This window comes from Crocodylus siamensis, chromosome 13 (genome assembly GCF_052110815.1).
Source record: "Crocodylus siamensis isolate JL-2025a chromosome 13, ASM5211081v1, whole genome shotgun sequence".
Lineage (NCBI taxonomy): Eukaryota > Metazoa > Chordata > Crocodylia > Crocodylidae > Crocodylus > Crocodylus siamensis.
The window spans coordinates 16,371,501-16,398,793 of record NC_143407.1 but is presented as its reverse complement, the minus strand read 5'-3'; the positions used below and the strand labels follow the sequence as shown (position 1 = coordinate 16,398,793).

Genomic DNA, 27,293 nt, shown 5'->3' with positions numbered 1-27,293 from the left:
CCCTTTGACTGGTTTGTAACAGGCCGCAAGATCCCCCCTCAGCCTTCTCTTTTGGAGGCTGAACAGGTTCAGGTCCCGTAGCCTCTCCTCATAGGGCCTGCCCTGCTGCCCCCGATCATGTGAGTGGCCTCCTCTGAACCCTCTCCATGTTGTCCACATCCCTCTTGAAGTGCGGTGCCCAGAACTGGACGCAGTACTCCAGCTGCGGCCTGACCAGTGTTGCATAGAGGGGGAGTATCACCTCCTTGGATCTGCTTGAGATGCATCTGCGGATGCTTGACAAGGGTGTGGTTGGCTTTCCTGACTGCATCCCTACACTGCCGGCCCATGTTCATCTTGGCATCAGTAGTGACTCCAAGATCCTTTTCTGCCTCTGCACTGACGAAAAGGGAGTTCCCCAGCTTGTAGGTATGGTGCCAGTTGTTCCTCCCCAGGTGAATCCAAAGTCCACTTTGCACTTGTCAGTGTTGAATCCCATCCTATTCTCATCCACCCACCCCTGTAACCTGTCTAGGTCCGATTGCAGCCTATTCCTCCCTTCTGGCGTGCCCACATCCCCCCACATCTTAGTGTCATCTGCAGATTTGAACAGGGTGCTTTTTACCCCCTCGTCCAAGTCACTAATGAAGATGTTGAACAGTGCGGGCCGGAGGACCGAGCCCTGGGGGACCCCACTGCCCACATCCCTCCAGGTTGAAAATGACCCATCCACTACCACTCTCTGGGTGCGGCCCTCCAGCCAGTTGGCAACCCAATTAACTGTGTAGGTGTCAACACCACAGTCTCCCAGTTTTATAATGAGAACGGGGTGAGAGACAGTGTCGAAGGCCTTCCGAAAGTCCAGGAAGACTATGTCCACTGCTACCCCTGCGTCTAATGATTTGGTGATCTGGTCATAGAAGGCCACCAGGTTGGTCTAACAGGACCTGCCGCTAATGTACCCATGTTGGTTGCCCCTAAACATAACCTCCCCTGCTGGCCCTTTGTGGACATGTGCCAGGATAATTTTCTCAGAAAGCTTACCCAGGATTGAGGTAAGACTAACTGGCCTATAGTTCCCCAGGTCTTCCTTCCTCCCTTTTTTGAAGATGGGAACCACACTGGTTCTCTTCCAGTCCTCTGGCAGCACACCAGAGCACCACAAGTGCTCATAAAGCTGTGCCAGGGGTCCTGTCATGACCTCTGCTAATTTCCTCAGCACTCTGGGGTGGAGATCATCCGGACCAGCTGATTTAAATACATCCAGTCTCTCCAGAAGTTCCCTGACTAGATCCTCACTGACCCTGGGCACCTCCCCTGGGGCCTGAGAGGGAAAATGGAGGCAAAGAAGTTGTTACATAAGTTAGCTTTGTCATCTGGTGTGTATGACCAGATTTCCCAGCGTGTCTTGCAGAGGCCCCACATTACCCGGTACCTTCTTTTTTGCCCCTATGTATTTAAAAAAGGACTTCTTGTTGTCCTTGATCCGGGTCGCTAGTCCCAGTCCCATCTCCGCCTTGGCCTTCCTGACTGCCCCCCTGCGGCCCCGAGCAACCGCAATATAGTCCTCCCTGGTGATGGCCCCTCCCTTCCATTGGGTGTGCACCTAGCTAAGGCATTCCCAGTTGCTTTAGGTTAGAGATCAGAAGGCAATATTTTACAGTTAGGGTGGCCAAAATCTGGAACCAAGTTCCCAGGGAAGTGGTCCTTGCCCCTACCTTGGGCAAATTCAAGAGGAGGTTGGATGATCACCTGCCTGGGGTCCTGTGAACCCAGCATTCATTCCTGCCTGTGGCAGGGGGTCAGGCTAGATGATCTGTTCAGGTCCCTCCTGCCCCTAGCTAGTATGAAACTAAGTACATCAGGGGTGAACACCAAGATCTAAGGGAGCAACTCTTCAGGAAGGCATGCCTTGGGAGGACGAGTACCAATGTGCACAAGCTAATTGAGGGACAATTTAGGCTGGACATAAGGAAAAACTTCTTTTCCATAAGGTAGCTAGAGTCTGGGACACACTCTCAGCAGAGGTGGTGCAGTTGCCATCCTTGGAGGTGTTCAAGAGGAGGCTGGATAAGCACCTCTCTGAACTCGTTTGAGCCCAATAACCTCCTGACCATGGCAGGGCACCAGACTTGATGATCTTGTAGGTCCCTTCCAGTCCTTTGATTTTATGATTCTTAAATGCCTCTGATTTGTCAGTAGTTTTGCAGTTTTCTGGTAAATGTAGTGTCCAAAACTAGACATAATCTTTTAAGTGGATTTGTGCCCAGTGAGCTACTATTACCTCACTTCTTGGTGACTGTGTACTTCTATGGGTCTCACTTTTCTCTGTGGCAATAGGGGACAGGATTAGGAGCAATAGACTCATGCTGCAGCAGAGCAGATTTAGAGTAGAGATTTGGAGGAATTTGCTGGCCACGAAAGTAGCCAAGCATTGGAATAGGCTACCTAGAGATGTAGCATCTCCATGCCAGGAAATTTTCAAGAGCAGGTTGAACAGACACTTGGCTGGGATGGTTTAGCCAGGGATGCATGAATAAAGGGTTGAACTATGGGACTTTGCCACTGTCTGTAAAGAAAAAAACAAACAAAAACCAAAAAGATCAATGTCCATAAAGTCTTTTAAAAATGGAGCTGGGTAAAAAACTAAGAAGCTGTGAGCAGATTGAAGCCGTGAACAGTGTGAAGATGTGTTATCAAAAAGACACTGGTCACAAGTATTGATGGACAGACAGAATAGAGCAGTGCTACCTTGTATCTGAGCAGGAGTGCAGCTGAGCACCCTGCAGGGAGCTCTCCCTCAGAGCTCTGTGGCCTATGGGAGCTTCCGTAGTTTTCTTCCCTTTACAGCTATGTGCTGCTGCTGCTGCTGCTGCATCCCATCACCTGCCTATATAGTAGCTACTTGGCTCAAAGGTGGGCAGGGCCACATGGCCCCAGGCAGTCTGAGGCTCCAGGGGAGGCAGGGAGGGGAGTGATAGGGTCAGGAGTGGGAAGAAGTGGTGGTGGGAGCCTGTGCCAGGATGGGGAGAGTTGGCCTAGCAGAGATAAGGTTAGTGTATGGGCTGGTGTGAGGACAGCATGATACAGGACGTGGTTGGATGTGGCACGGTGTGGTGGGTGAGTAGGGGACCCCTTGGGTGTAAATCCATTGCTGCAGTCGGGTAAGTCTGAGAGTCTTTATGGTTGTGTTTTATTTCATATTTAATAGTTAAGTTTTTCTCTAAAGTTGTGTGTTTGTTCCTTTTCCCCAATGTAATAAGCCCTATTTTAGTTGAATGTTGCTTGCAAGCAAGGAAATTTTCTTCACAGTAGAATACCAAGTTAAAATTTATTTTCCCAAGGTCTTGGTGGGTGTTTGACAAGCCAGACATAGAAAGTTGTTGTTAAACCCCTAAATTTGAATGCAGTCCTTGTTACTGTTATCCCAGCCCTGGCAGAATGGTTTTATTTAAATTATAGAAAGTGTAAGTCAGCAAAAGCGTGTGTTAGTAGAAAGAAGTTTGGTTGTCAGTAAAATAAACAAAAAAAATACATAAATCTCTTGGATCTGTAACCCTGCTGAAGACGTCCCTTCCTGCCCTACTTCCCTTCAATTTTATGACACTCCTATGTTTACTTTGCACATGTGGTTTCAAGCTCTGCATTGATCTAATTTTGCCATAATGGTAGTAAGTACCTAGGTCAGATTAGGAAGTGTTAGTTTGTTTCAGTACAAGTGTATTTGGTATCAGGAAGGCATGTTAGGGATCCAGTCCTGTGCTAGTATCCAGGATCTTACAGAACTGGATCCCATGAATTTTAAATAAAGCTGAAGTTGGGGGAGTGAAGGTGCTCAGAACGTTTCAGATGCAGGTTGCTAAGTGAGGAAAGAGGTAAAAAACTCGGTAAAAGACGCACTGTCAGTTGTTAAGCCAAAACAGTTTTATCAATGATCTGAAGGCTAGAACTTGTGCTGGAAATAGAGAACATTCAAAGTCAGTTAGGTCTGTGGGAAGGAAATAAGGGGAGCAAAATGAAAAAGGAGAACAAAGAAGAGAATTGATGTTGCAAATGTGTGAAGGAGATTTCACAGTCTCAGTATTTTTGGGTCAGAAAGGTCCACTGTAGTCATCCATTCTTACCTCCCTATCATGTAGTCCAGAGAATGCTTCCTTGCAGGGATCACAATCATTTTGGGCTAAGCTCACAGTTATCTTTATATCCAGAACAATTATGTAAAAGTTCCAGCATGGCAAAAATTCTACCCAGTCCCATTCTTACCACTCAGGCTGTCAGTCTGCTCCTCCAGCTTATCATCCCAGTCTCCTCGCCAACCAGCTGTACTCTCCCCTTCAAACTTCTGATCTTACTACCATAGTTGTTAAACTGCTTTCATTCCCAGTCTTCTTTCTCCTATTGTTCTTGCCCAGAAATTCCCTGTCTCTCTGAGTGTTTTGTCCAGCAAGTCTTGCTTCTGCCTTGTTAGTCCTCATCCAGTCTGTCTGTCTCCAGTCTCTGGCCTTCAGTTCCTTCCACAGCACCCTCTTCTCTGTTTCTGTTGTCTCCCAGTCTCAGCCTCAGTTTCTAAACAATTGTCCAATTTCATAGTTTCATAGTTTCTAGGGTCGGAAGGGACCTGAGCAGATCATCTAGTCCGACCCCCTGCCATGGCAGGAAAGAGTACTGGGGTCAAACGACCCCAGCAAGATGTTCATCTAGCCTCCTCTTAAACACTCCCAGGGTAGGAGCCTGCACCACTTCTCTTGGAAGCTAGTTCCAGACCCTAGCCGCCCTGACCGTGAAGTAGCGCCTCCTGATATCTAACCTAAACCTACCCTCTGCCAGCTTGTGACCATTATTCCTGGTCACTCCTGGCGGTGCTCGGGGGAACAGGGACTCCCCCAGTGCCTGCTGATCCCCCCTGACTAGTTTATAACAGGCCACAAGATCCCCCCTCAGCCTTCTCTTTTGGAGGCTGAACAGGTTCAGGTCCCGCAGCCTGTCCTCATAGGGCCTGCCCTGCTGTCCCCTGATCATACGAGTGGCCTCCTCTGGACCCTCTCCATGCTGTCCACGTCCCTCTTGAAGTGCGGCACCCAGAATTGGATGCAATACTGCAGCTGCGGCCTGACCAGTGCCGCATAGAGGGGGAGGATCACCTCCTTGGACCTGCTCGAGATGCATCAGTGGATGCATGCCAAGGTGCAGTTGGCCTTCCTGACTGCCTCCCCACACTGCCGGCCCATGTTCATCTTGGCATCAGTGATGACTCCAAGATCCTTTTCTGCCTCTGCACTGCCGAGAAGGGAGTTCCCCAGCCTGTAGGTATGCTGCTGGTTCTTCCCCCAACCCAGGTGCATCACCTTGCACTTGTCAGTGTTGAATCCCAACCTATTCTCATCTGCCCACCCCTGTAACCTGTCTAGGTCCGATTGTAGCCTATTCCTTCCTTCTAGTGTGCCCACATCCCCCCACATCTTAGTGTCATCAGCAAATTTGAACAGGGTGCTTTTTACCTCTTCGTCCAAATCACTGATGAAGATGTTGAACAGTGCGGGCCCGAGGACCGAGCCCTGCGGAGCCCCACTGCCCACATCCTTCCAGGTTGAGAAGGACCCATCCACTACCACCCTCTGGGTGCGGCTCTCCAGCCAGTTGGCGACCCATTTGACTGTGTGGGTGTCTACACCACAGCCCCCCAGTTTGTTAATGAGAACAGGGTGAGAGACAGTGTCAAAAGCCTTCCAGAAGTCCAGGAAGACTATATCCACTGCTACCCCTGCATCTAATGATCTGGTGATCTGATCGTAAAAGGCCACCAGGTTGGTCTGACAGGACCTGCCACTGATGAGCCCATGTTGGTTGCCCCTAAGCATGCAGTCCCCTGCTGGCCCCTCCTGGATGTGTGCCAGCATAATTTTTTCGAACAGCTTGCCTAGGATCGAGGTAAGACGAACCAGCCTATAGTTTCCCGGGTCCTCCTTCCTGCATTTTTTGAAGATGGGGACCACGTTGGCCCTCTTCCAGTCCTCCGGTACCTCACCAGAGCACCACGAATGCTCGTAAGCCGTGCCAGGGGACTTGCAATGACCTCGGCCAGTTCCTTTAGAACTCTAGGGTGGAGATCATCCGGGCCGGCTGACGTGAATACGTCCAACTCCTCCAGAAGCTCCCTAACTAAATCCTCGCTAACCTGTGGCCCAGGTGTGCCTCCCCCGGGGCCTGAGGGGGGCCCAGAAGGGAGGTGGCTGTTCTGGTCCCTACTTAGGAAGACAGAGGCAAAGAAATCGTTAAACATGTCAGCTTTGCTGTCTGGTGTGACGACCAAGTTTCCCATGGCGTCCTGCAAGGGCCCCACATTACCTGGGACCTTCTTTTTACCCCCTATGTATTTAAAAAAGGACTTCTTATTGTCCTTAATCTGGGAAGCTCGTCCCAGTTCCATCTCTGCCTTGGCCTTCCTAACTACCCCCCTACATCCCCGAGCAACTACAGAATAGTCCTCCCTGGTGATGACCCCTTCTTTCCATTGGGTGTAAGCCTCCTTTTTAGCAAGGAGACATTCCCGGATGCTTTTGGTGAGCCACGGAGGCTCGTGTGCTCTCCTGCTCCCTTTGATCCTCGTTGGGATTACCTTCCTTTGGGCTTAGAGGATCGTCTCCTTAAGGAGCGACCACTCTCCTTGGACACCTGGCTCCCCTCCCCTCCGGGACCTCAGCACTTCTCCAACTATCCTCCTTAGCTCGTTGAAGTCTGCCTTCCTAAAACCTAGGGCCGCTGCCTTACTGCATGCCTTTGCCACCTTGTGCTGGATGGTGAATTCCAGCAGGCGATGATCGCTGTCGCCCAGGTGGTCGAGCACCCGCAGCCCCCTCACCAGGTCCAGCACTAGGTCCAACAAGGCGTCCCCCCTGGTGGGGCTGTGCACCTCCTGGGTTAGATGGAGGTCCTGCAGTCTGGCCAAGAACCTATGTGAGCGTTCAGACCTGGCTGACTGCTCTTCCCAGCAGATGTCCGGGAAGTTCAGGTCCCCCATGACTACCACATCCTTAGCCTTCGCTACCTCTGTGAGCTGACCCAAGAATTCCTGGTCAAGCTCTTCTCCCTGGTTGGGAGGTCTGTAGTAGACTCCCACCGTTAAGTCCCTTTCCCCTCGACTGTCTTGTACTCTAACCCAAAGCACTTCAGAGTGCCCCTCCCCTGACTCCTTGCTAATTAACGAGGATGTGTATTCCTCCTTAATATAGAGTGCCATGCCCCCACCTCTCTTTCCTATCCTGTCCCTCCTGTACAGCCTACAGCCCTTGGCATTCACCGCCCAATCATGCGTTGTGTCCCACCACGTTTCCGTAATCCCCACTATGTCCGGGCTGGTGTGTTGTCCACTCCTTCAGCTCTTTGACCCAGGCTCATTGCACAGCTGGTTGCAGTTCTCCTTCTGCCTTCTGGCTGCTCATCCAAATCTGTTATCCCTCCCCTGCTAGTTCCTTTACCCCATCCCGCAGTTGCTTTGCCCAGCTAGTCCCGTCTCCAATCTCGCCTTAACTTCTCTTCAGATCTCATTGCCCCCACCTTTTGTCTCTCCATATTCTCTCATATTTCCTTACCTGCTCCAGGCCCAATGTCCTTATACACCTCCAACACTTACACACCTCCAACATTTGTAAAGCAACCTAAAGGTATATCAAGAGATGCATTAGAGAAAATAGGGCATCGACAATTAAGAGACCTGAAATATCCTAATGTGTTCCTGACAAGCTAATAACATTTGTTTTTTAGCAATAATTATATTGAAAAGTTTGTACATTCCTTTTGGGAAGAAGGCTTGGTAGTACAGAGGAATGGGTAGGCAAGTGTTGAAATGATGTGAGGAAAACGTGGGCAAATGCATGCATTGCAGCTACTTCTAGGTAGGAACTTGCTCTCTTCCTTCTTTTTCCCCCTTACACAGCCTGGTTCAGTGCTTCCTGCTCTTCTCTCCTAGAACAGCTGTGCAGTTCTGACTACATCCCCCACTCTTTATTAGTTAGGAAAGACTACTGTGGTCCTGAAAGCAAAAAGCCCTACTTCTACCAGCAGTTCAGCCCAGAGGACAAACTCCACATACTACAATTTTGTGGGGGGAGGGAGGTTCAGTATGGTGAGTGTCTGGTAACTGTGGCGGTAGGTGGAGTGTGGGGTCATATACCTCACATAGCACCTTCCTTGCTTCTGCGCATCCCTGCTGGTAAAAAAAAAAAAAAAAAAAAAAAAAGAAGCCTGGGCATTGTGGTCAGAATGGAGGGAGGGCAAATTAGTGTCTGCATTTAAGCAAATGATCATGATGCATTTTAGGTACTTGCTCAAGTACTTGCTTTGCAGTGTGTCTTTCATCAATGGATTTAGGTGATGTTTTGTTAAAATGGGATTTTCACTTACGTACATGAGAAAAATGTGAGTGCTTCCTTAATAGTACAACTTTTGGCTTTCTTACTTCTCAGAGCAGAGTGTGCCTTGTTTCTCGGTTTTCTTTTTTCCTGGAAGGCCCAGCTGACTTCATTATTCTGAGTCTGAATTGCCCAAATCTTTCAAAATAACCTCACTTTCCAGGACTCAAATTCTGGAGCCTGAAGAATTTTTCTATCCATTCTGCACGAGGACACAGAAGTTCACAATAGGTACAGTGTGAGAGTATGATTAGCCACTCCCTTCCCAATGCTGGGCTCCTCTACTAACCAGCATGTTGTGCTTCCTTCCAGGCTGAGCTGACATTTAGTGCCGGGGATATTATCACGGTGTTTGGGTCCATGGATGATGACGGTTTCTATTATGTAAGTACTTGCTAAGGAGGCAGGACGCAGGATGGAGCTGTGGGCAGCTCATCAGGGTGGGGAGGGGGCAGCTCCTTGCTCCTGTGTGCAGCCCCTGGTGGAGGTATGGAGTGGGCATGTACTCCTCCTCCCCGCCAGATTTTTGCATGGGGTGGATGCAGGCTGCTTGTTGTGGGCTTGGGGCTCTCCGCTCTGTTGCCTTTGCCCCAGGGGCCCTGCACCGGCTGTGGGCCCCCTGCCCACCTGACAGCAGTAGGTGTGGCGAGTTGTGCCTCCTGCTGCCGGGCAGGCAAGAGACACATGGCTGATGCAGGGTCCCCAGGGGAAAGGCAGCAGAGTGGAGAGTCCTGAGCCTACAGCAGGCAGCCTGCAGCCACCCTCACCCCACTTGGCTCTGCTCTGGTTATAAAAGTGTCCCTGCATGTAAAAATGGTGGTGGCCACTCTGAACTAAAGCTCATTTGACAAACTTTAGTTCAAGTGCCCCTGCCACCATTTTTAAGTGCCAGAATGCTGATCCACTGGATGAGCTGCCCATGGCTCTGGCCTCCTCTCCACCTTGGCCCCATATCTCATTCACTGCCTTGGCTGGGCAGCACCCCCAGCCCCTGCCCCACTCTCCCCCTCATCATGTGGGCCTTGATCTGCCCTCCTTCACACCTCTTCCCTCCCTCATGCCCCTTGCCCTGCAGAAAGCTGTTCTCTACACTGCCCAGCTGCATTCCTGTAAATAGGTTATTGGATCCGTATCAGCCAATATAGCTTGTTAATAATTGGCTATTGATATTGGCCAAGAAAATCTTAATTGGTGCACCCCTACTCCTAAGCATGCTTAATGGGTTGTGCTCTCGCCCAGCGGTCATATCTCTTTGTGTGGTGGCCCCAGACAAGTGTGAGTGATGAAACTGTTTCTAGTAAAAGCCTGTGACTTGTGGAGTTAAGAGTCTAGAAGATGGCTAGCAAAAGTCTGGACTGGGATCTTGTGGTTAGAGTCCTATTCTAGAAAGTGAGAGAACTGAAGATTCCAGCCCCTCCTCCCTGGGGTTTTTTCAGTTATGGCCTATGAGGCACAAATCAGGATGAATATCAGCAAATTTTCTCCCACTGGGCATGTCCAGACAAGTGTGGACCCATCTGTGGCGCACATGCTGCACATATGGGCATTCCCTGCACTGCTGCTTTGCAATACGGGGCATTTTTTTGACCCTGAGAGATCCCGGGGTCAAAAAAACCTATGCCTAAAAAAAATAGGGTGGAGCATGTGGTGTCAGTGTGTGTCTCCCAAAACTGGAGCCTAGCCAGCTGGAGCCAAGCTCTAGCTGCCAGCCAGGCTCCTTGCTGCAGGAGCACTATGGGTACAGCTCCTGGAACTCCCCAGGATGCCAGACCATGTGTGGCACGGGCATTCCCCAGGGATAAGTACCAGCATACAAGGTGTGCCACTGCTACTTGTCGCTGGGGAAGCACATGTTCCTGCTTGTGGGGATGCGCCCACTGTTTCCAACACAAATGTGGGTCAGGCCACTTTTGTATGGCCCTGGTTGTCAATGTCCATCACTCGCCTAGCCCCATGCCAGAGGTGTTTGCTTATTTATCAAGCCAGTTGTTCTTACTGATGTATCTGAGAACTGCTGTGTTGACCTTTCAGGGAGAGTTAAACAGACAGAGAGGCCTTGTCCCTTCTAATTTCCTGGAAGCTGTGTCTCTGGATGGAGGAGTTTCTGAGGGACTTCATTCAAAGGATAAAGATGCCTGTGCAGTGAGTGTCGAGAGTCAGGTAAGGTGACAGGGCATTTGGCCAGGGCCAAGAGCTAAGCTGTGAACCTGCCATACTGGTGAGTATGGTGCAGAGCTCACACTGTGTCATGCAGTCTTATTTCGTGGGCTTCACACAGAGGCCAGCTAAAATGTTTGGAGGAAAATAGGAAGACCACTCCTTACAGGCTTATTTGGTGGGTGAGAAGGGCCATCAAGCAAGAAAATGCTTTGGCAACTTACTCCTGCCGTGCACTGGGATAAGTGCAATACATCCAATCATCTGAACCCTGAGGATTTCCAAAATACCACCACCATGAAAAGGGCATTAAGGCCATGAAAGCAACCCATAAACAAAGGAAACTCACAGCATCAGCCACCCCTTTCCCCTCCCCTGTACCCAACGGTCAAACAAACTCTAGAGGGAAATTGTAGAACATTTGCTACCTCTATTGCTTCCTGGAATAACCACCCAGCTCTTACCTGGGGAGGCCTCATTCTGTACTGACTGTCCTCTGAGCCATACCACTAAAGACAGTGGAGGTCAGTGCCTAGTTTGCCTCTAGGTCTCCAATTGACTGCTCTGTTCTTTAAATTCTCCTGTGGGACATCGCTACTATATCTCTTATTGACAGGGTTACAGAGTTGCAAAGTTGTAAATGCAGTTTGGAATTAACAGAAGTATTGTATGCAAGATGCAGGAGATGATAGCATTTTGCTCAGCAGCTGGAGTACTATGTCCAGTTTTGGGCACAACACTATAAGAGGGGATGTAGAGAAACTGGGGTGGATTCAGAAGCAAGAAACAAAGGTGCTAAAGCATCTGGAATGCAAACCATAGGAGGAAAGGCTGAAGGAATTTGGTATGTTTGTCTTGAAGAAAAAGAGGTTAAGAGGAGACATGATAGCAAATTTCAGTATTTGAAAGTCTGCCATAAAGAGGATGGAGAAAAATTGCTCTCCCTTACTGTGAAGGGCAGGATGTGAAAACACATGTTAAAAGGCCCCCAGAGCAGATTTAGCTCAAATCTCAGGAAAACATGTCCTAATTGTAAGAACAGTGGGACAATAGAATGGGCTGCTTCAAGTGTGCATGGAGTTCCTTGCTTGGAGGTTTTCAGGAAGAATCTGGATAAGCATTTGTCTAGGATGATTAGGCATAGTCAATCCATCTCTGCATGGGGCTGGATTGTCTGACCCTTGAGGTCCCTTGCAACCTGAGGATTCTGTGATCCTAAGAGAATCATGTACAGCATTGTGCAGCAGTCCTGGATTGGTACTGAGGCTGAGGTCATGGCAGGCCTCATGAAAGATGCTGGAACTACTGGTATTGGCTCAACTTGGTCTTTCCTGGCTTTTCTGCCTTCTGATTTTTCCTGCACCCTCTCTCCCAACTCCAGGCCTCCCTACCCCCTTTAATCCTTCTCTCTCTCACCCTCAGCGACCTGCTCTCAACTAACTCGTTTGCTTCTGCCTTCAAACACAGCCTTGTCTTTCTCAGAACCCTCTTTCTCCATCTCCTTCTCCAGCTGTTTCTACAACTCCTTGCTCCTGATGACTCCAAGTTCTACAGTACAGTGTCTGCTCTCCTGCCTTGACTCCAAAAAAAAAAAAAAAAAAAAAAGCAGAGGGATGTTGATGAGCCTGATTTATGTATCATTTCAAATTAAGGTTGCGTAGTTGCCTTGGCTTCTGTCTCGTGTTCCAGTCCCAGCGAAAATCTGAGCCTCCAAAGCTGAACAGTTGCTGGTATTGGATCCCTTTGTTCTGGATTCTGAAGTCTTGCCTACACTGAAGAGTTGCACTAGTTATGCCTGCATTAGCTAAAGCATAATAGTCATATCAGTTTAACTCCCTGTGTGGGCTCCTTTTCTGGAATAAAAGCCCTTTTTTTGTTCCTTCCAAAATGTTCCTCATGCCCCTCAAGCTACACTCCAAAGAGCCCCTCTTATTGGAATGGGAGTGTACTCAAAGGAGGTTTATACCTGCCTGACTGTGGCAGGTTGAATTCATCGCTTGGCTTGTACAGGTCCAATCTTCCCATCTAGCTGGTCATAACATTTTTGCTGCATGTGTGCTCTGGTGCGTGTTACATTGGCCCATGTGGGGTAGGGGAGGCTGAGGCCAGCCTTTCCTGGGGGCCTCTGGGAGCTGCAGCCACAGTGATCCTGCAGCAACGAGCCTGGCCAGCAACTGGAATGCGACTCTAGCTGGCCCGGCTCTGGTTTCGGGCAGCATGTGCTGTCACCATGTGCACAGTCTTGCTTTTTTCTAGGCGTGGGTTTTTTTATCCTGGGATCTCCCAGCAAATTAGCAGCACAGGGAATCCCTGCGTGTGTGGTGTGTGCTGCTGCAGACAAGTCTGCAGTGCTGCATACCATGTATACACGCTCATCTGGACACACCTCTAAGACTGTTTGGTGAAGCAAAGAGTCCTCAACTGTGAACGCAGTGTTCTTGGAGAGCTTCAGTTGTGGGCGATTTTTATAGTAGCAGGATTTCATGGCTAACAGAATTTCATGTCTCTCTGAGTATGTCTTTCCCATATATCAGTTTCTCAACCAGGGTGCTACTGCACCTTGGGGTGCCTTGAGATCCTTCCAGGGGTGTGGGGGAGTGCCATACAATGTTAGCACTGCTAAGTGTGCAAACATGATTCACAGGATAAAACCAGAGATTTTAAATAGGAATCCATTCTGACCCGTTACAGTCTTTCTGAGTTCTTTGCAACAGAAGAATTGCTTTATTATTATTTTTTTTTTTAAGTCAAAAAATTAGTAAAAAATAAGAGGTAGTATTTTCCAAGGGGTTCCTTGGATCGAAGAAGAGGTGCCTTGAGTCTAAAAAGGAGCCATGGCTTGTCCAGAGGGTGTGAGTGGGGGTGGCTCCTACTGCTGCACGCACTCCTGGAGGGCATGGGGGGGCATGTGCCCCCAGATATGCGTGGAGGGGCAGATGAGGGCTGCAGCTGTGGGCTGGGGTTGGGGTTGCACCAGGATCTTCCCAGCACATGGGGGTGGGTTTGGGCTGGGGCTGTGCTCAGGGAAGGCAGCAGTCGCACTGGGAGTGGGGATACAGGGGGCAGGCAGCCATCCCAAATTTTGCTGTAGCCCCCCCATAGTCATTGTCCCTCACCCCACGTGCCACTGCCACCCACCCTGAATGCAGCCTTCACGTGCTGGGAGTGCAGCCCCCATGCTCTGTGAAGAATCTGGCACAGCTCTGGCCCCAGCCTGCAGCTGTAGCCCCTCCTGCCCCCCCTGCAAAGATCCATGGCCCCCTGCCCCCCTATGCCCACCTGGGGTGTGCGAAGAAGCGGGAGCCACCCACCCACCCCATGCCTCCTGGACGGGCTGTGGCTGTCCCACAGCTTGCCCTGCCCTAGCTGGGCAGTTCCTGCCTCAGCCCCACTCCCACCCTTACCGTGGGGGCATTGATCTACCCCCACAACATCCCTTTCCTCCCTCCCACTTCCACCACAACAGACTTACCAGCTGCACGCAGCTCTCCAAGCTGTCAGGCTGTGCTTCTCACCACCTATGTGCTGCGCTGTGCCAAATTATTGGCCACATCAGGCCGATTTGTGATGCAATCAATTTGCTTTATATTGGTGGTGGTTTGATATCAGATCAATGTATCATTGCACCTCTACTTCCTGCAGTACATGGACATGGCTCTAATTCTCTTTGAGCCAGTATAGCATGTATTCCTGACTCAGCATTTCTCTGATATATATGGACATTAGGGGTGTGCAGAGCAGGCCATAGTCTATTTGGATTCAGCCAGAATCAGGGACAGTGATTCAATTAGTTGATTCAGATCACTGTCCCTGATTCAATTTGGGCAAATCCGAATCTGAAGACTGGATGCTGATTCGGAGAATAGGCAATTCGGACATAGATACCACTTTAAATATTTGTTCTACCTACCTTGAGGTACCAGTGTGGCTTGTAAATGCTGTGATGCTCTGGCTCATGGAGCATGCCACAAGAGTGCGGGGGAGGAGGGGCACTCCATGTGCTTGGCAGCGAATCCAGAAGTGGACCAGAAGTAGTTCCGGTCCACTTCTGGGTCTGCCAGGGAGTGTGTATGGGGGGGGCCCCCCACGGCCCCCTGGCTTGGCGATCAGCCACAGGGGGACCTGGGTGTCTGCCCCAGACCCAGGAGGCACCAGTTGGCAAGCTGCTTCTGGTCCGCTTCTGGTCCACTCCTGGGTCTGCTGCCGAGTGCACTGGGGGGCCTCTTGCACTCCTGTGGGACACTCCATGCACCCCAGTGTCACAGCACTCATGAGCTTCCTGGTACCTAGAGGTATGTAGAAAAAATATTTAAATCTGTGTATATGTCCAAATCTCTCTGAATCGATTCAGAGAGGTTAAAGCATCTTCTGATTTGACTTGGATTTGGAGATTCGGCTGCCGAATTCGGCCAAATCTCCACCAAATCAAATCAGGGACTGAAGCTTCACACAGCCCTAATGAACTTCCCTTGTGATGCTGCCTTTGCCATCCAGATGAGTAGATGTATGATTTTCCAAATGCATGCGATGTCACTCTTTTAAGACCTGCATCTGTTCCCCAGTGACATCACTCCACATTTGTTATCTAAATTTGACATTTGCTTGCACAGCTACATCAATACCCTATGCTGTATGTTGCTTTTCATAATGTTGTAGGACCTGGCAGTCCTGTTCAGGCTCTGTTTTGCTAGGCCTTGTGTACAAGGACATAGAATCATAGAAAATTAGGGTTGGAATAAACCTTGAGAGGTCATCTTGTCCAATCCACTGCTCAAAGCAGGACCATCCCCAGCTAGATCACCCCAGCCAAAGCTTTGTCTAGCTGTGTCTTAAAAATCTCCAAGGATGGAGATTCCACCACCTCTCTGGGTAACCTGTTCCAGTGTTTTACTAGTGAGAGAATTTTTCCCAATATCTAACGTAAACTTCCTTTGATGCAACTTAAGACCATTGCTCCTTGTTCTGTCATCTGCCATCGCTAAACAGTCTAGCTTCATCCTCTTTCAAACCCCCCTTCAGGTAGCTGAAGGCTGCTATTAAATCCTCCCCTCTCCTCTTCTCTAGACTAAATAAGCCCAGTTCCTTCAGTTTTTCCTCATAAGTCGCGTGCCCCAGCCTCCTACCCATTTTTGTTGCCCTCCACTGGACTCTATCCAATTTGTCCACATCCTTCCTGTAGTGGGGTCCCCAAAAGTGAATACAGTGCTGCAGATGTGACCTCCCCAGTGCTAACTAGAGAGGAATAATCACTTTCTTTGACCTGCTAGCAACCCACCTACTTATGCAGCCCAGTATGCCATTAGCCTTCTTTGCAGCAAGGGCACAGCATTGGCTCATATTCATTTTATTGTCCGCTGTAACCCCAGGTTCTTTTCTGCAGAGCTGCTGCCCAGCCAGTCAGTACCCAGCCTGTACTGATGCATGGGATTATTCCGTCCTAAGTGCAGGACTTTGCGTTTGTCCTTGTTGAACCTCGTGAGGTTTCTATTGGCTCAGTATTCCAATTTTTCTAAGGTCTCTGAACATATCTAGTACTCCCCCCAGCTTAGTATCATCTGTAGACTTGCTGAGGGTGCATACTGTGCCAACTTCCAGGTTGTTGATGGAGACTTTGAACACAACCGGCCTCAGGACTGTCCTCTGGAGTGCTCTACTTGATACTGGCTGCCAACTAGACATTGAGTCATTGATTACTACTCAGGTTGGACGGACATGACTTGCCTGTGGTAAATCAATGCTGACTTCCTAATCATCTCCATCTCCTTCTCCACATGCTTAGAAATGGATTCCTTGGGGATCTTCAGACTTTTTCAGGGACTGAGGTGAGGCTGACTGGTCTGTAGGTGCCTGGATCCTTCTTTTTCCATTTCCTATATATGGACACTATGTTTACCCTTTTCAAATCATCCAGGACCTCTCCTGATCACCGTGAGTTTTCAAAGATGATGGCCAGTGGCTCTGCAGTCGCATCAGCCAAGTCCCTTAGCATCTTTGGGTGTGTCCCATCCGGCCCCATTGACTTGTACATGACCAGCTTTTCTAAATAGTCCCTAAACTGTTCTTTCACCCCACTGCTCACCTCCACCCCAAACTGTGCTGCCTAGTGCAGTAGACTGGGAGCTGACCTTGCCTGTGAAGACTGAGGCAAAGATCCTCCCCCATTCAGTAAGGGATCTCCACTTTCCCTGATCCTTCTCTTGCTACCAACATACTTGTACCCTTCTTGTTACCCATTATCTCCCTTGCTAGCTGCAACTCCGACTGCTCTTTGGCCTTCCTAACTTCATCCCGGTGTGCCTGAGCAGTGCTCTTATACTCCTCCTTCTTTATTTGTCCAAGTTTCCACTTCCTATAAACTTCTTTTTTATGACTTAGTTTACTGAAGAGTGCCCTGCTAAACCAAGCTGGTCTTCTGTCATACTTGTTAGTCTTTCTGCACATCAAGATGGTTTGTTCCTGCACTCTCAATAAGGCTTCTGTCAAGTACATCCAGCTCTCCTGGACTCCTTTTTCCCGCTCTGACTGGCTTCCTAGGGGATCTTGCCCATGAGTTCCCTGAGCAAGTCGAAGTCTGCTTTTCTGAAGCCCAGGGTCCATGCTCTGCTGCTTTCCATCCTTCCTTTCTTCAGGATCTTGTACTCAATCATCTTGTGGTCACTACTGTCAAGTTGCCATCCACTACTACATACCCCACTGTTTATTCCCTGGTTCTTACTTGAAGAGTTCATGCTTTGGTAGTGCTAGATTTTTGGTACCTATTTTGTAGATTTGTAGATAAGCACAAGGTGTTCATTGATTACAGAAAGGGAGCCAGCAGACTGTGCCTCAGTCCTTTTTGATTTGCCACTGATTCCCATATAACAGCAGTTTGGAGCTCTGTAGTTTAAGAATGTGAGCTCTGAGGCTGCTGAGGGTGTAACCTCCTGGCTTGTTCAAGGAGATCTCAGGCTTGTTATGGTAACTTTACCTGGGAGAGACTGTCTGAGAAGGTGGAGTACAAAGGTTTAGGTATCTCTGCTTGCCAGCTTACCAGTGAGGAGAGAGGACTCTCCGCAGGAATCTGACTGGAGGCCTTGAAGGATTAATGCCTGCAGAGTTCACTGCCTCCTGTGGGGGGAAAAAGCATTGGCTGTGAATTGCTGGGCTGCTGTGGATTAGTCTCATGACCCTAATGTTCCTTTCTCATTGTTTCTGTGGAGTACGTGCCTTTCATTAAACACAGACATGCAACACCAGTGCTCCCACTTACTGATAGTCTGTCTGATGCTGCTGGGAGGCTCCTGGCAGTGAATGTCTCTACAGTCTCACCTAAATTATCAGGAGAAAATAGAATAATATGTATTTCTCTGTGCCTTGGGTCTGCATTCTCATGCTGCCAAATACAAGCACCCACTCAGCTCCTTCTGTCTAGTTATCAAGTTTGAATCTGTAAGCATTGAAAGTCAGGGAATGCAGACATGAGGACTTAAAAGCAATATCCTGCATACATTGCACATAGTCTGTGGGCCCAATCCTTGGTAAACTCCATTGACATCAATGCTGCTATACATGAGGGAAGCCTTGGGTTGACCATAATCAGTGAACACCTTTTTGTAGGCCTACTGTGATGTTCAGGAGCTTGTTAGTTAAAATTAGTTCAAGCTGCATTCAAGCACAGTCTGTTTACCTAGGCAAGACATGGCCAATGAGCCTGGTAGGGTGCCAGGAAGAACCAAGTTGCTTGGTAGGGGACACTTCTGCGGGGCTGGGTTAGCAAATCAGCTACAAAACATCTGAGAAGACCCCGCTAGAGGGGTAACTAACAGCTGGAGAAGCGTCATTTGAATCACAAAAAACGGAGTGCTAAGATACTACTTCTGTTTCATTTTCCAGCTGCAGCTCCTGAGACCTCTTGCAGCCTGAGGAGGGTCAGTGGGTACTGTGATTCCACAGCAAAGCTGGAATCTTAGCTCAGTCTTAGCAGAAGCTCACTGAGCATGCTCACTACTGAACTTTCAGTTGCTTGTAACTTTTGGATTTACACTTTTCCCCACAGACTAACAGAAAGACCTGATCACATATAAAGATAATTTACACACAAAGAGGAAGAAGGATGGATTATTTGACTTACTGGTGAATAAATAGTTCTTAAAATGTTGGCGACATGTATCTTTTTAACTCTCCAGTAACTGAATGAGGTGAACTGTCAAGCATAGGCCACTTCTGGACTTGGAGTAAATAGTGACCATTTCAGCCTGAAAAGGGAACTATCCTGTGAAAACAGGGTGTGCCAGTGAAGATCTCACAATATGCTTAATTATAGTTGGTCTAAGGCAGCTGCTATAATGTGTGTATTTTGCATCAGTAAAGCACAACTTTTTTTTGTAAAGTATCTTTAGAAAGTGTTCCATTCTAATTGATTTCATGTATTTATTTCTGCCCCCTTATTATGCACCTGTGGCGGTTATATTCTTCAGAGAATGAGGAAGAGAAGAGTCCAGTGATAGATATGAATGATACATAGAGAGAACAACCATGTAAGTGTATGTGAGAAGATCCTCTTGATTTCCACCCCCGCCCCACCCAGCCCAATGCCTTAGAGTGCTTTGCAGCCATAGTTTGCTCCTTCTCCTGCTGTAGGAGAGCTGGCTACCCTGGGTTGTGTTAGCAAGTCCAGCTTGAAACAGCCCAGTGGCAAACTATTTCCTTCCAAAGTGGTTGTGTGCTACCTAGAAGCTATGATATGCTTGCAGTGCAGAGTGCAATTGTTTGGAATAATTATCTGGTGGTTTTGGGGACTGTGATAATGATTGCAGGATAGTTAGAAGTTAGAACAAAGGCCTTCTTTGTCATTTGGCCTCTCTCTCCAGCTGGGACAAGGCTCTTCCCTGCATAGTAGTTCACAAGGCTGTATCCAGTAGAGCTGTAAATGTCCTATGTAATATGGCTCTTTTCTTTGCCATTGTAACACTATCCCCTAGGTTAATAACTCCCTATATTCCTTGCTTAATTTTACCCCATTCTCCCTAACTGTGGTCCTTTTACACAAGTCTAAATGTGCCCTCTTAAACCTACTAAATAATAAAGAATGTTGGTGTGGTCAGTCCCTAAAATCAACTTATGTGGATAATTGTTCTGCATGATAGCACTGGTGGGAACAATGGGCTTTTGTCTGCAATAGTGCTCTGTGCAGGAAGAGGAGAATTATTTTACTTTTATTTTTTAACATTTGATTTAAAATTTCAGAAAAAATGTGATAGTAAGAATTCTGAGAGAAAAGCAAAGACTCATGCTTTATTAACATTAACAGTTTTTATCAAGATCTTGACAGTAATATGCCTTCATTTCTTTTCTTGGAGAAGTGGGCAGAGTTTGAATTTCCATTGAGTCTGTGAACTGGCTCTACACTTTTACCTATCATTTAGAGGGCCGGGTGCATGGGTGTGGTTGTATATGTGTACATGCACTTCTGTGTATGTTTGTGTAAATGTGTGTGTGTACATGCTTGTCTGTCATTAAGTAGAGCTGAGTTCAGAAGGACTTGTCATCACATAGGGCACAGCTAGTCATTTCCTTTTAACTGTTGGATACGTAATATTTGAATGGGTATATTACTATTGCCATTACAATGAATAATCTCTAAGGGAGTTTATACATGTGCTCTAGGAGGGGGCTGTATTAGAGTGGTTTTAAGAGCCTCTCTCAGGCACCCAGAGCATCTCGCATATAAGCATCCCCGTGCTGAAAACCCTGTGGGGGTTTGGTGCGCTGAAAAATGGCTGCGGGGGCACCAGACCCTCTGGCTTGTTGAGCAAGCTTTATTTAAAGTGCCCCCACCACCATAATTATCACACTCCAGCAGACTTGAGTAATTACGGTGTGTCAGAGCAGCTTCACTGCTTGTGTATAGGCACTCTAAATGCCTACATGGAAGACTATCTCTGATAGTCCTTGGAAGTTTAAATAGCAGATAAAAGCAGAATAGAATCCAGTCGTTGGAATATGAAGTTAGACAAATTTAGAGTAAAAATAAGGTGCCATTTTTTTTTCTGGGGGAGGAAGGTCAAGTGGAAGTAATTAACCTGTAGAACCTGGGGAAGGGATGGATTCTCCATCACATACCTTTACATTGGTGTCAGATAGCTCAGCTTGAAGGAATATCAGGGTGATATTTTCTGACCTATGCGATGTAGGAGGTCAGACCAGAGGCTCATTATGGCCCCTTCTGACTTTGAAACCAGAGTGATTTGTGATATTGTGAAACAACTGTTGTATTATCCATAGCAGGCAACTTTTGTATTATGCCTTTAGCTATTATCCTTGTGGACTTGAGAGTTAACATGTATCTGGCATCAGTAGCCAGATGAATCTCTGAAGGATTTGGTAACTCTTTATACTGAAGGCTGACTTCATCTTTCTTACCCCCTTTCCAGAATAATGGTCTCTTTCTATGTATTCCACACAATCACAACAAGATGTTTATGAGATCTGACTCCCTAGACAGTGTTTCAACTCATCCTCTACCTAAAATACATTCATCAGTAGAATGAATGAAGCATCTGTACCATGCCAGAGATGAATGGAATTCTAATGGGAAAAGGAGAGATTCTGGGCATCTGCCTTTCCTGCTGTTACTTGCTCGCAAGTGACACGGAGAGGGTCAGCAGTGTGGTAACATCTGCTGTTAGGCACAGGACACTGATCTCAAGACTGTCAGAAAATGAACCCAGATGAATGGCTGTACTGTCACCAGATAGTCAGTGTCAGCTCCTAGGGTTGATTTTATGTAGCAGCTTCACCCTGCCTTTCCAACAGGCTTCTGGTAGCAAGGCATATCCACGAATGACACTGAGATATAGCATGACACTATCATGACCTTTATAAGTATATTTCTTTTGCTCCTCTCCTGATGCAACATCTGTGCTCTTTGGATGTTGCCCTCCACAAGCAGAGCATTGCGCCGTCTATCAATGACTCATCCTTTTTCCATGGAAGAATTTTTGCTGTCCATTTTTTCTAAGTCTCAATTCCAGAAAACTCTTAACCAAGTGCTTAACTCTTACTGACTTCACTGGGACCTTACCATATAGATTATTACTGTCTTGAATGGAAGACACTGTTTCAGACCGGCCAAGGTGCAGAGCATTCTGTTGCTGCCTTCCCAGTGTGCACGCACCATCCATATTCCCTCTCACTTCCTGCCTGGCAGGCTGCTGTTCAGGTGTTTTTGTTTAGATGGGAGCAGCTGGAAGGATGCCATTCATATCTGGCCATACGTGGGTCCATCTGTAATATCAGTATAGGTGATGTAGAAAGGACAGAGTAGGGTCAAAGGCTCCATTGGGCATTAACAGCTAGAGTGGAAAAGAGTCTGTCCAACCTGGAAATCTTCATGACCCCAGACAGGGAAGGCAAGAGATGTTATGTAGGGCAGCAGGAAGTGTCTGCTGGAACCCCTGCCTGGAGCAATTACAAAGAAGAGGAGATAAACTGCAGCTGCTGGGAATTGACCAGTAGCTAGGTTGCTACTGAGAGGAAGCTAGGCCCTGCAGGATCCATGCTCCCATCCCTAAAGTCTGTTTGTGGCTGACCCCAAGGGGCAGTGGGATAGAGTGAGCTATTTGAGCCCCTCCTGAGGGGCAGCAGGGCCCTAGTAGGACCAGAAGATACCATGGATGGCATTTTCAGGAACATCTGGGTGAGACAGACTCCATTTTTAGGAGTACCATAGGCACTAAGGAGCCAGTGTCTCTTGCATGAGATTTGGGCTCCTAAGTCAAGTAAGTGCTTCTGACATTGTCTCATATCTACTCTCCCATGAAGGGTTGTGGTGTTCCCTCTTTAAGAGAGGTTTGAGAGAGTGTGATACTCTTCTTATCTCTGAAAGTCTTCATCTTTCTTAAAAGGTAAGGCAGGATTGCTTCCTGTGTTCATTGTGACCATGGGCTCTGTTGCCTTGCCTAGTGGCCTAGTCCATTGTGCTGAATCCTCTTGGAAAGGACTCCAAAATTAACTCCTCCCTGTTTTCAGTACTAAGCCATCAAGTTATATCCTGACTCCCATGCTTAATTTCAGCCAGTGTTGAGACAAATGGCAGCTGGTGCTGGGGGACTCTGGAAAGGTTCAGAGCTTCAGTTTGACCCACCCTGATGGACTGTAGCTGCTGGGGAAAGGTCTAGTGGCCTGCTATTGTGCTATAGCATAGAGACAAGCAACACCCACCTCAAGAAAATTCCTAATCAGGTATCTTCAGGGCACAGCATGGTAGGCCCACTTCCCACCACCTCACCTGCATTCCTTTCTCCTGTTGTCTTGAGGCAGCTCTCAGAGGCTGCACAGTCTAGAGATGTGGTTGTTGTGGGGGACCTAAACTACCCTGACATCTGCTGGGAGGAGCAGTCAGCCAAATCCAACCATTCGCGGAGCTTCTTAACCTGCGTGCAGGACCTTTATCTAACACAGGAGGTATACGGTCCCACTAGGGGGAATGCCTTACTGGACTTAGTGTTGGCTACGAGGGAGGACCTGGTAGGGGAGCTGCAGATTCATAGTCACCTTGCGGACAGTGACCACCAATCGCTTGAACTCGCCATACAGCATAGGGTGGGTAAGATTAGTAGGGTGGAAGTACTTGACTTTAGGAAGGCTAACTTTGGTGTGCTTAGGAATCTAGTCAATGACCGCAGGATAAGAGTATTGGCAAGATGGGAGTCCAGAAAGGGTGGTTGTTTCTAAAGGAAGCGGTCTTTCGGGGGCAGAGGGAGACTATCCCAGTACGAGGGAAAAGGAGCCAAAAAACTTCCTTGGCTAAACATGGAAATCCAGGGGAGCCTAAGGGCAAAAAGAAGGCATATAGGCAGTAGAAGCAGGGGGAAGCTACCAAGGAGGAGTATACCTACTTGCAGGGAGGCAGTTAGAAAGGCCAAAGCAACTACAGAGCTGAGGCTGGCAACACAAATTAAAGACAACAAAAAGTCTTTCTTCAGGTATGTAGGGAGTAAAAGGAAGGCACAGGGCAGCATAGGACCTCTGCTGAACAAGGAAGAGCCATTAGTGACAGACAGGGGGGACAAGGCTGAACTATTCAATGACTTTTTTGCCTCAGTATGTCTGAACAGGGGTCAAGATAAGTCTCCCAGTGGGTTCTTAGGTGGGGATCAGAGGGACACCAGCCCATCAACTGTCGACACTGACTTGGTGCAGAGTCACTTGGACTGGATGTGTTCAAGTCAGCAGGCCCAGATGAGCTGCATCCAAGGATACTGAAAGAATTGGCTGGTGTCATAGCAGAACCACTGGCACAACTGTTTGAGTGCTCATGGTGCTTGGGTCAGGTCCCAGAGCACTGGAAAAGGGCCAATGTGGTCCCCATTTTCAAGAAGGGGAGGAAGGAGGATTTGAGTAATTATAGGCCAGTCAGTCTCACCTCCATCCTTGGAAAGATCTTTGAAAAGATTATGAGGGATCATATTTGTGGGAGTCCAGTGGGAAAAATAATGCAGTAGGGAAACCCGGATGGATTTGTAGCAGGTAGATCACGCCTGACCAATCTGGTTTTGTTTTATGATAGGGTCACAAAATGCTTAGATGCAGGAATAGAGGTGGATGTCGTTTTCTTGGACTTTAGCAAGGCCTTCGATGCGGTATCTCATCCCATTCTCATAAATAAATTAAGAGGCTGTGACATAGGTGTTTACATGGCCCTGTGGGTGGCAAGTTAGCTTAGCAGTCGCACCCAGAGAGTAGTAGTAGATGGATCGGTGTTGACCTGGAAGAATGTGGATAGTGGGGTCCCTCAGGGTTCAGTCCTTGGACCTGTACTCTTCAATATCTGCAACAGTGACTTGGATGGTTGTGTGAAACGTACTCTGTCCAAGTTTGCAGACAGTACTAAATTGTGGGGTGAAGTGCACACTCTGAAGGGTAGGGAACGATTGCAGACAGACCTGGGCAGGTTAGAAAAGTGGGCAGTACACAATAGGATGCAGTACAACAAAGACAAGTGTAGAGTGCTGTACCTAGGGTGTAAAAATATCCAGCACACCTACTGGCTGGGAAGTGACCCTCTCAGCAGCACAAAAGTGGAAAGGGATCTCAGAGTCATAGTGAACTCCAGGATGAACATGAGTTGTCAGCATGACAAAATCATTAGCAAAGGAAACAATACTTTATCATGTATCAGCGGATGCATGACAAATAGATCCAAGGAGGTGATACTTCCCCTCTTTGCAGTATTGGTCAGACCGCATTTGGAGTACTGCATCCAGTTTTGGGCACCGTACTTCAAGAAGGATGTTGAAAGACTTGAGAGGGTCCAGAGGAGGGCCACTAATATGGTTAGGGGCTTACAGGACAAGCCCTGTGAGGGGAGACTGAGGGACCTGGACCTCTTCAGCCTCCACAAGAGAAGGGTGAGAGGTGATCTTGTGGCCGCCTACAAATTCATTAGGGGGTTGCAGCAAGGGATCAGAGATGCTCTGTTCACCAGGGTGCCTCTTGGGGAAACAAGAAACAATGGCCACAAACTGACAGAGAGCAGAGTTAGGCTAGAGATCAGGAAAAACTTCTTCATGGTAAGGGTGGCCAAAATTTGGAATGGGCTTCCAAGGGAGGTGGTGCTCTCCCCTATCTTGGGGGTCTTTAAGAGAAGGCTCAATAGGCATTTGGCTGGGGTCATCTGATCCTAGCACTCCCTTTCTGCCTAGGCAGGGGGTCAGACCCAATGATCTGTTGAGGTTCTTTCCGACCCTAGCATCTATGAATCAATGAACTCACTTTATACTTGCGGAGTGACAAAACTTAGCACTTATGTTTTAGAGGGCACACTTCCATTTCATAGCCCAGCACTTACAGGGGGGCTGGGGATACCTGATCTCATGCAGAGTCTGAGGGATATTTTAAAGCTGAATTTGTATGGGATAACTGATCTATGCTGGAAATGGGGACCATCTCTGGGATGTGCTTTGGTGATGGTCTTGCTGGGTAAGCTGTATGCGTGGGGATGATGCCACTGCTTAGCTCTGAACTCAGCTGTTTCTTTTGTTGTCTTTCTTTCCTGTTTAGCTCAATTTAGATGGGCCTGGTGACCTGTCAGCAAACACCTTTGAAGTGCCGCCATCCTGCCCTGTCACTGGTGTCCCAAGTCCAGAGCAAGTAGTGTTTGAGACTCCTGAATCCAGTGTTTTGCCTGTTCAAACTAAAAAAAAGAGAGGCTTCTTCTTCAAGGGAAAACAGCTCTTCAGAAAACTAGGGTCCAGCAAGAAGAACTGAAAATGGATGTTACTGAACTATTTAGACTTGTCCATAAGCCAGGCATGGACTGTAAATTCAGGACATGCCCTCTGCAATAAACTGACCTGCCACAGAGTATTTTCATAAGGAAAAAGTTGACTTTGCTTATTTACAACTTTCTAATGGCTCCATAAACCTAGGCCTCCTTCACATGGTGTTCACAGAGAGCCCTGTTGCCACTGGGCTGCATGTCCAGTGAAATCAGCACCTTGGGTGCAAGCAGTGTTCCTGCAGAAGAGCAGTGTGGACAGGAGCCTGGGCACTAGGGATGTGGCTACCTCCATAGTAGTGTCCTGACTCTGCATAGCCAGCCATTCCCTGTAAATATTTTAATTCTAAAGGTGATATACTGGCTGTAATTTAGCTAAATGGCTGCTCCCAGTAAATCCCCAGCCCTTTAGGAATTACTCCTTAGTTGTAATACTGAGATTTCTTTGTATAATGTGCCCAGGTACTGCTCTCTTCTGTTCAGATAGGGCTATTGGCACCCCCTCCACTTCCTGAAAAGATTGTTTGCACTTGATTTTCTTCCTGTGAATCCCCTTTGTTGGCTCTGGGTGGATGAATGAGACATTTGTACTGAAAAAGGTGTAAATACTCAGCTGTGCCTAGGAGCATCTCATTCTGTCTCAGTTGAGCTTCATTGCAAGGGTTCCCCAAGGAGAAAGGAGACAATACCCACAAGGCTATTCTTGCTTTAAGGGGTACATTCGTAGTTCTGCATAGAGCCAGGGCTTCCAGAAGGTGGTTGGTGCATGTTGATCATAGCTGCCTGGGGACACCGCCTTATTTTTTTTTCTTTTTCTTTTTTGTTTGCTTATTTAAATATTTGACTGACATATTCCAATGGTTGTGTGTTCCTGACTGAGTTTTTGGAGAGCAGAGCTGGGAGCAGAGCCCTGCCAGGGAGTTTGCTGCTGTTTTCATATGAGGTAACCTGTCCCTCGCATTAAGGATGCATCCCTTTCTAAGCCAAGGAGTTTTGTACTATGTGGTTTCTATCCTTTTTTGGCCATATTTATTTCTTTGCATGTCTCAATAGGGTATTTGTTTTGAGAAAGACAGTTATGTTTGGTATTTGAATGATGCTAAGGCTATGTCCACGGGTGTTGGTGATACAGTATGTTTTTATTTAATATCAAATTTTATTATAATAAAGTCTATTTTCACAAAATACATCTTTTCCTTACAAAAGTCACACAGTCACTATTGCTTATTTTTAAAGATTCTACCTTTTCCCCCCCACCATCCAGAATGAGAGGCCATGGAGCACTAGCACTCCCAGAACAGAATGACAGCCCCCCACACCGAGGAACATGAGAAACTTAAGTTAGAAATGTGTTGTAAGGGGCTAAGATGCCACTAGGCCTCCATCGGGGTGGGACAGCCATTGTCCTGGAATTACTGTGGGTACTTTATGGCCCTGTATGCCACAAGAAGAGGGTGAAAGGGCTGCAGCAAGGGCAGAATTTAGCCCAG

The 27,293-nt window shown here is 47.9% G+C and overlaps 1 protein-coding gene across 1 annotated transcript in view; it reads left to right on the top strand.

The window, feature by feature from the left end:
- Positions 1-27,004, top strand: part of TSPOAP1 (TSPO associated protein 1) — a 103,652-nt gene extending 76,648 nt beyond the window's left edge. The window contains exons 25-27 of the mRNA XM_090026351.1: positions 8,700-8,771; positions 10,419-10,547; positions 25,587-27,004. Coding sequence (XP_089882477.1) covers positions 8,700-8,771; positions 10,419-10,547; positions 25,587-25,793 — 408 coding nt within the window. The 3' untranslated portion in view covers positions 25,794-27,004. The remainder of the gene's footprint in view (positions 1-8,699; positions 8,772-10,418; positions 10,548-25,586) is intronic.
- Positions 27,005-27,293: the final 289 nt, after the last annotated feature.